This window comes from Chrysochloris asiatica, unplaced genomic scaffold (genome assembly GCF_000296735.1).
Source record: "Chrysochloris asiatica unplaced genomic scaffold, ChrAsi1.0 scaffold00347, whole genome shotgun sequence".
In the NCBI taxonomy this organism is placed as follows: Eukaryota; Metazoa; Chordata; class Mammalia; order Afrosoricida; family Chrysochloridae; genus Chrysochloris; species Chrysochloris asiatica.
Genome location: NW_006408865.1, coordinates 1,398,426 through 1,408,124, shown reverse-complemented (window position 1 = coordinate 1,408,124; position 9,699 = coordinate 1,398,426). Strand labels below are relative to the sequence as shown.

Here is a 9,699-nt window from a genome sequence, read left to right as displayed (position 1 = left end):
AATTGCAACCATGGCAATGAGATGATATACGATGGAATGAATGTAAAACTAAAGTTCTCTCATGTAAACTATCATGTAATTCACAATAAAACATTTTTTAAAAAAAAGAATGCTCCTTGGAAACAAAGATGGCCTGACTTCATTTCTCAGATTTTTGAAATGCTACCAGGAGAGACCAGTTCCTGGAGAAGAAAATCATGCTTGGTAAAGTAGAGGAACAGGGAAAAAGAGGGAGACCCCATCGAGATGGACTGGCACAGTGGCAGCGACAATGGGCTCAAGCGTAGCAGCGATTGTGAGAATGGTACAGAATCAGGCAGGATTCCGTTCTGCTGTGCATAGGGTTGCTACCGGTTGGAATGGAATCAATAGGCCCAACAACAGAATATTGTTAGGGGAAGAGTACTGAAAATACCACGGACTGCCAGAAGAACAAACAAATCTCTGGTGGAAGCTGTACATCTAGAATGCTCCTTAGATGCCAGGACAGCAAGAAATCAGCTCTCATACTTCAGACATGCTATCAGGAGGTACCAGTCCCTGGAGAAGACATACTGCTTGGTTAAGTGGTGGGTCAGCTGTAAAGAAGAAGACCCCAACACGATGGATTGGCACGGTGGCAGCAGCAATGGACTCAAGCATAACAATTGTGAGAATGGTGCAGGACCAGGCAGTGTCCCCTTCTGTAGTGCTGTGAGTTGGAACTGACTTGATGGCACCTAACAACAACAAAGCTCATCTGCAGGTTGTGGGAAATGATGCAAAAAAGAAGAACAGCTGAAGAGAAATAACCAATGAAGCAAGGTGCCAGGGAAGTAGGAAAGAAACAAAGAGTAGGCATAAATGATAGTCTCAGGGCCCTGAGATGAGGAAAAAGGAAGGGAAGATGCCAATTTTTACAACAGTTTTTGATGGGACTCATGATAGTGGGCTTACCCTCTGATAATGTATGAGGCAAACTTAATTCCATAGAATCATGAATGGGGAGGCAGTGACAAAGTTGGGGAAGTAAGAATAGCACAAAACGTCTGAAACAGGAACTGTAGAGAAAAGTGCAAATCCATTAAAAATGAACGGAGCCATAATTCAGCATCAAAGAAGGCCACTTGAGTTGCACAGCAAAATTTGTAGCACAACACTTTACTGAACATTCAAAAATCCATTAAGAATAGACTATTGCAAAGTATAATAGCGTCTTCAGCTAAGCCCTACAACGTTCAATAGACTTCTGTTCAACAGACAAAACAAGAAAACAATAACATAAAAGATGGGAAAAGTAAATGTTACAAAAAGAACCAAAACAAATTTGACCCCATTACTTCCAAAGTATTATAGAAAGGCTAAACCAGAATTGTTGTTGCTGTTATAGGCCATCGAGTTGGTACCAGCCAACATCGACCCTGTGCACAACAGAACAAAACACTTCCTGGTTCTGTAATTCTGGCTGTACTTCTTCCAACACAGATTTGTTTGTTCTTCTGACAATACATTGTGCCTTTAATATTCTCCGCCAACACCATAACTCAAATGCATCAACACTTCTTATATGGTCTTCTTTAGTCACTGTCCAATTTTCATATACATATGAGGGTATTGAAAATACCATGGCTTGGGTTAGTTATCAAACTGACATCTTTGTTCTTGAACACTTTAAAGAGATCTTGTGCAGCAGATATACCTAAAGCAATACATCATCTGATTTCTTGACGGTTGATGGGAGCAAATAAAGTCTCGGACATCTGCAATCTTTACTCCATTTATTTTGGTATTATTTACTGGTCCTGTGGTAATGATATTTGTTTTCCTAACACTGTGGTGCAACCCATACCTGTGGTCTGCGTAAAATTTAAGTTAAGAATTTACAAATTAACTTTAAGCTTAGAGTTGTAAAACATTCCTAAACAATCATGATAAGCAATTACCATTGTACTAAATATGCACCTGGAAGTTGAAAGAACAAACTCTTTCTATAGAAATGTGACATCTATTTCCATAACCAAATCGTAAGACTCTCTGTACAACTATAATCCATTTAGTGACATACAAAAACATACCTTTAGTGTTCCATCAGCTGAACAACTGGCCAAAAGCTTATCAACTGGTGAAAATCTACAGTGATTGACTGAATTTGTATGACCAAACAGGGTATTTCGACATTCTTTTTTATCCAAATCCCAGAGCTATTTAAGAAAACAGGAAAAATATTTAAAAATTGAGTACTTAATGAAGAGAAAAGTTAAAAATGATGCAGAGTTCTTCCTTCCCTCCCATTTAAGCTTCTTCAGTTACATTTCAATTCATAGTAACACAATAGTGCCATGAATTTAGAATTAACAAGTAATGAAGTATCCCTTAAATTTGCATCTAAATCTACCATACTTTAGGAGGCTTAGTCAGTTTGTGCCATTTCAAACCACAGGCAGAGCTGACTGGATCAGGATTTGTAGCCAGTAAGGAACCAATCTACAACCCCTGAGAAGTTCTTGCTCTTCTTGAAAATGTCCATCCACCAGGGACAACCACGGTGGAACTCGAGGTCTGTGGGAAATGGCTGCAGCCTTCTCACAGACTCACAGCCCGAAAACCACAGACAGGGCAGGCATAAGCCTTGGGATCTAGCTGGATTAGTCAGGATGTGGAGCACACGTGCAGGGTAAAGGTCCAAGGCCCTGTACGCCACTTCCCCCATCTGTCTTTTAGCTTCATTATAATCCAAACTGGGGAGAAGGGATAGGATGAGAGTGATCAACAACCTGGACCTCAGGAGGGAGGCACTCTCTCACTCCAAACACACCAGTACTTACCTGACTTTATGGTGATTTAAGCAGTTTTGGGGTTTTGTTTTTTTTTACATAAATGCAAAATAAGTCAATAAAGGAAGAATAGATGCAACTGTAATATAAATTAGCACATTTTTAAAAAGATGCTATCTACTCTAAAAAATGTTCATTTTTAAGATTCTCCAATAGGAATCTTAAACCTACAAATTGGGCTAAAATCTTAATTAACACTATAAAACTATGACTCCAAATGTACAAAGATAATTTTTAGATGTAGACACATTTGACAGTATTTAAAAGCTATGAAGACTACATTAAACAATATTTCAATGAAGCAATAAACCAAATTCACAATGTAAAGCATTCTAAAGGACAAATAACTCCAATTTTCTAACAAATTGATAGCATAAAAAAGATCAGGGGAACTTTTATAAAATAAGAGAGGCTGGAGAGACATAACAACTAAGTGCCACATGGCGCATGTTTGGATTTCACTTCGAACAAACCTATGGAAGAAAGATAATATTTGAGACTACAGAGGAAAATTGATTAAAACATTTTTGAGCAAATCCTAAACATACAAATATAAGTGTCAGGACATTCTCACATCAAACGTAATGAACAGTAGTTTAGTAATATATCTGTTCACTCTTCCCCTGTGGTCTCATGTATTGTAGTTCTTCTACAGGTCTGTGAAAAGGCAAATCCAAACAAACTTCAGGTGGCCTTTGGAAGGGTAAAGTACGGCTGTCAAATGCTGATGATCAGTCTCTGTACTTTGGGGCATGTTTGAAAAGCATTTTAAAAAATGCAAGCAAAGGGGGCTAAAGTCATCTCTCATGATTTATGCTAACTTGATTAAGCCTTGAAGAAGAAATAATTTCACCCAAAAAGTTACTCTTGGTATCAAACAAAAAAAGCCAGATCCACAGCCATTAAGTCAATTTCAACTCATAGCAACTCCAAAGGACAAAGCAGAACTGCCCTAAAGAGTTTCCAAAGCTATAAACCTTTGCAGAAGCAAACTGACACATCTTTCTCCCACCTAGTAGCCAGTGGGTTCAAGCACCCGACATTTTTATTAATAGCTGATCCCTTTAACCACTGCAGCATAGAAACCCAAAAACTTCAGCCTTTTAGGAAATGATCAGTAAATGAATTAAGCCTGTTTGGCGTAGTGCTTACGAATCAGGCTGTGAACCACAAGGTCAGCAGTTGGAAACTACCAGCTGTTCCACAGGAGAAAGATGAGGCTTTCTGTTCCCGTAAAGATTTACAGCCTCGGAAACCCTGTGCAGGGTCACTATGGGTCAGAACCGACTCAACAGCACTTAATAATAACCTACAACTCTGGTTTCATCATCAATGTCCTAGGAAAGCTCAGTTCTTGAGATAAAGCAAGTTACAAGGAGATACATTCAAACTTACATTTTATTTTTTGGATTCTCACAATTTAAGAATTATAAGTGCTTTTTAAGAGCCCTTTAGATAATGCATATGTGGTACTGTAAATCTTAAAAGTACAATTTGTCCTTTACTAAAAACCTTGATCAATTAGCTTCCTCCACACAATTTTAAAAGTTCTGTTTCTATTTAAAAGGAAAAAATTAAAACTTCCTTAACCTACAAAATGTTAAAAAAGGAATATCAAAACTATTCATAAATAGGAAAAAATCATGTGACAGCCATTTGAAGAGGAACGTGCCTCTGAGGCTGCCCCTGAAGTGACAGCGAGAACCTGGGCATCCCCGGGAGCAAAACCCTCGGTGTGGAGATTGAACCTGCAGGAGGAAGGGGTTCATCATGGTGGATGACCTAAAGAGATTCCTGTATAAAAAATTACCAAGTGTTGAAGGACTCCATGCTATTGTCATGTCTGATAGATGGAGTGCCTGTTATTAAAGTGGCCAGTGATAATGCTCCAGAGCATGCTTTGAGACTTGGCTTCCTATCTACTTTTGCCCTTGCAACAGACCAACGCAGCAAACTTGGACTTTCAAAAAACAAAAGTATTATCTGTTACTATAACACTTATCAGGTGGTTCAACTGAATTGGTTACCTTTGATGGTAAGTTTCATAGCCAGCAGCAATGCCAATACAGGACTAATTGCCAGCCTAGAAAAGGAACTTGCTCCATTATTTGAAGAATTGAAACAAGTTGTGGCTGTTTCTTAATCTGAACTTCCTTAACCGAGAGGTCTCGATGTGGACCTTCATTATATCAGAAAAAATGTCAATTCAGCAATCTCTAGACTGTAATACTACTTGTATCTGTGTACTCAAAGAAAGGCCCTCTTTTCTACTGTATACTAAAGAAAGAGCCTATAGATATAATATCTGGACAGACTGATTGCTATAGTTCCTTGTTTAGAGCCTTTTATTATTTAGTGCGATGTGGGGCTACCACAAAAAGGTTCCGTCCATCACAGCTCCCATGGAGTTTAGTTCCATCGCCAAGTAAGGATGAGATTCTCTTCAGTGGATCAGAATCAAAATGGTGTAATGATTCACTGGGACCATTAAGTGATCCCTATTGTAAAATATGCCCAGGCCTGCAGAATTAAGTAGACCCTTTTTATTGTAAATAATAATGAGGGCATATTTTTCTTCATATTATGTTTTATCTATTTGCATTGAATGTGAGGAAAATAATATGGCTTAGCAAAAGTAATAAAATCAGTACAATCACTAACTTTGCTATGTACACATTATTTTACAGTATCTATGATTATTGATTTGATTCTACTCAGAGGTTGCTGCTCTTCACCTAAAATTCAGATTATAACTAAGGACTTCCCCCCCACTCTGCTATCTATAACCAATCAGTGTTACAATGTTTGTGTGTTCTCTATAAAATTTAGATGTGATTATTTAGCTGTTTCCTATATTGGCATGTATATAAACATGATAAATAATATACCCTTTTGTCATACATGAGTACAAATAAAATAGTATTTTAAAAAGTAAAATAAATAAAAACAATTCATAAATAGTATAACAGCCTTTTTTCCCCCCCAAAAAAAATGAGTTAATTCATATAGGGCAAAGCTTTTCTAAATAAAAGTGTTATAATTTTCAGATACTTTTATGTTACTATATTTGGCTTAAAAGTATACTCAGACACTTTGGACGTTATTATCAGGAGGGACCAGCCCCTGTAAAAGGACATCGTGTTTGGTAAAGTAGATGATCAGAGAAAAACAGAAAGACTCCTAACAAGATGACTGACACAGACATACACAATGGGCTCAAACAAAACAAGTGCGAGGGTGATTCAGGAGCAGGCCGTGTTTCATTCTGTCGAACATAAGGGTGCTGTGAGTCAGAGCTAATGTGACAGCACCTAACAACAACATTTGTCTATATTTCGGTCCAGTCCAGTGTTCTTGAATTGTGCTCTGCGGGACCCTATGATGAGTATTCTGGGAAAGTAGGGTAAGTGATGGAGTAGTAGGAACAGAAGAAATACAGACCATAGAACAACTAACTTTAGATTTTACACACTGAGCATCTATGCAAGTTTTCTTCTGACAAACTAAAATCTTTGCACTTTCTGAAAAGGTTGGGAAGCAATTTTTAATAACTGTCTCAAAAGTTCCAAAAATCTTTTTTAAGCTTACATCAAAATAGTCTGATGATGTCCAAATTGAAATGTCCTAAGCTACCTGCCAAAAATATATATAGTCCCATTGCAAAGATGGTGTAACATCAGAAAGAAAGAAAGATTAGAAATTAAATCAAAATACATTTCAAAAACAGTTAACAGATCTTTATGGGATCCCAGATAATTTCATTTTTTTTTCTCAGTATGACATATGAGGAGAAAATAGCATAATCCTTTATAATTTATAATTACAAAATATTATTAAACTATATTGAATGAACAGTTTTGTTTTTTGTCTTTCCCTGCCAGCATCTTTTTGTACTTTCTTTTAATAATTAAACTATTAAATCAAGCTCCACTTGTGATTTAAGTCAGTGTGGCACTGTGGGTCAATGCGCCAGACTGCAAAGCCATTTGAACTGCAAGGTCAGTGGTTCAAGCTCCTCAGCTGCTCCTCAGAGACCCTATACAGGGTCACTATGAGTCAGAATCGACTCGACGGCACTTAACAACAACAACAACTCTATATGGTTAGACTTATGACTCTTAGTCAACCCCAAAGAGTCCATCCTCCTGGCCACTGATGCCATTTACCAATATATAGGGAATGCAAACCAGGCCAATGAGTCTTACCTAAAATGAAACTATGGAATTTGATAGATTGATGGTTTCTCTTCCTCTGTTTTTATGATTAAGCCTGGAGCTGAAAGTGGCCATAATTCTTGCCACACAGACCTCAACCCTGAGCCAACAAAGAGAAAGAGCCTGAGAAAATATTTTTAGCACCTGAATTCACCTATGCCTGAAGCCAGGCTTCCTCTAGACTTTTCAGTCATGCCAGAAAATATCTTTTTCTTTTGGCTAAACTAACATGATCATTTCTAACACCAGCAAACAAAAGAGCCCTGATTACTATAACAGACAGGAAAGAAAGGAGCTGTTGTGTGGTGTATACGTAACTCTCATCCTTCACACTTACTTTGAGGAAGCTGTCGCTCGATGCAGTAGCTAGGAGAATGTGATGAGCGTTGTTGGTGAAATGGCAGCAGTTGACTTGCTCTGAGTGCTCATCACAGGTATATACTAACTCCCCAGTCACAGAATTCCAAATCTAGAGCAAACAGAGAAAATCACATTTACAGTGGCCCATACTTTCAAAGGAAGAGGAAGGGGTAAAGCAAATATAAGTCAATTTGAGGGTGCTTTCTAGCCTGTCATGACACTGCTTATCACAAATGAACACAAAGCTAAAGAATGCAACCCGAAAATGTGGCAGTATTTTGTGTGGATGATCTTTTATATTTTCTTCTGCAAGTACATACATATATTTTTCAACAGCACCATTAAAATGCTATGAAAAGTTTCTCCAAGGACAAGGTTTCATATGTTCCTATGTATAACAGCAGAGAAGTGCTAAAGATGGGATGGCAAGATGAGCCTGAATGATTAAGTTGAGTAATTACATCCAAGAATTTGTATACTGTGTAGATCTCAAGAAAAAGTAATTATCATCATGGTAGCCTCCATACATTAAGCACAGGACTGTGACACAAAAGGTCCACTGTTAGAGCACATCATCAACTCAAGGGAGACAGATGAGGTTTCCTGCTCCTGCAAAGCTTTACAGCCTCAGAAACCCTATACAGGGGCACTATGAGTCAGAATCCACTCAGCGGCACGTAACAACAAGGCCAAAATATAACCTTAAATATGTTGTTGTTGTTGTTGTTAAGTACCATCAAGTAGGTTCCAACCCATAGCAACCCTGAACAGGGTTTCCGAGGCTGTAAATCTTTACGGGAGCAGAAAGCCTCATCTTTCTCCCGCAGAGTAGCTGGTAGTTTCAAACTGCTTACCTTGAGGTTCGCAACCCGATTCGTAACCACTACGCTACCAGAGCTCCTTGTATATATCCCACCTGAATTTAGAGATCATCTGAAGAACAGATTTCATGCATTAGACATAAAGACCAAAGACGAGAAGAGTTGTGGGATGGTATCAAGAACATCACACAGGAAGAAAACAAAAGATCATTAAGAGGAAAAGAAAGAAGTAAAAGACCAATATGGAAGTCATAAGAGACTGAAATTTTCAGCAGAGAGATGCTAAAGCAAATAGAAGAAATTAGGAGGCAAAAGCACTGAACAGAAAATTTCGAAAGTCAGCTCAAAAAGACACAATCAAATATTTTAACAAAATATGCAAAGACCTGGGATAAGAAAACCAAAAGGGAAGAACATATTCAGCATTTCTCAAGATGATAGAACTGAAGAAAACATTCAAGCCTCGACTTGAAATACTGAAGGATTCTAGGAGTAAGATTCTGAGCATCAAAAGAGTCACTTTACCAAAAGGAAATGGTCAATGTTTAACCATTTCAAGAGGTAGCATGCGACTAAAAGCCAATGATACAGAGGAAGAAAGAAGTCCAAGGTGCATTGAACGCATTCACAAAGAACAAGGCATCAGGAATTGATGGAATACAAATTGCTATCTTTCAACAAACTGCTGTAGCACTGGAGGCACACACTCATCTATGCCAAGATATCTGGAAGACAATTACCTGGCCAACTGAGTGGAAGAGATCCATATTTGTGCCCATTCCAAAAAGAGGTGACCCAACAGAATGGTGAAACCATCAGACAATATCATTTGTATTCCATGCAAGTAAAGTTTTACTCAAGGCAATCCAGAAACTACTGAAACCATATACTGACAGAGAACTTTCAGAGGTTCAAGCCAGATTCAGAAGAGGAAGTGGAATGAGGGATATCACTGCTGACGTCAGATGGATCTTGGTTGAAAGCAGAGAATACCAGAAAGATGTTTACCTGTGCTTTATTGACAATGCAAAGACTTTCAATTATGTGGATCATGTCAAGCTATGGACATTACAGAGAATGAGTATTCCTGAATACTTAATTGTTGTCATGAGGAACCTGTACATAGACTAAGAGTCAGCTGTTAACACACGACAAGGAGTTCCTTCAGGACAAACTCCCCTCTGAGACTGAAACTCAAAAGGAACACATGAACAGGCATGTAAGCTTGCTGGAGAGCACACTGGTCAATTGGTGAGTGGAAGAAGAGGAAAGGCAGCAATGAAGAAATGGGCTGAGTTAGACCACAGTCAATTGACTCCAGCTGACCTGGAGATGAGAGAAAGAACAGGAAGGGCTGGTTGGTCCAAAGTGTAGTGAGACCTGGGGATACTTGAGACCATGGACAAGGACATAGCCACAGAGGGATAGAGCTGAGAGTGAAGCATCCAGCTGATATGAAGTGAGGGGAGATGCACAAGAACACCCAAACTT

At 38.5% G+C, this 9,699-nt stretch overlaps 1 protein-coding gene and 1 pseudogene across 6 annotated transcripts in view; one reads left to right on the top strand and one right to left on the bottom strand.

The window, feature by feature from the left end:
- APAF1 (apoptotic peptidase activating factor 1) overlaps positions 1-9,699 on the bottom strand; it is a 195,385-nt gene that overhangs the window by 80,440 nt on the left and 105,246 nt on the right. For 5 of the 6 annotated variants that reach the window (XM_006875933.1, XM_006875935.1, XM_006875937.1 and 2 more), the window contains exons 14-15: positions 7,365-7,496; positions 2,055-2,180 (exon numbers count right to left, since the gene is read on the bottom strand). The exons of the other annotated variant lie outside the window; for it this stretch is intronic. In XM_006875933.1, the coding sequence (XP_006875995.1) occupies positions 2,055-2,180; positions 7,365-7,496 (258 nt within the window). The remainder of the gene's footprint in view (positions 1-2,054; positions 2,181-7,364; positions 7,497-9,699) is intronic. 6 annotated transcript variants of the gene reach the window in all.
- LOC102835415 lies at positions 4,584-4,956 on the top strand (annotated as a pseudogene).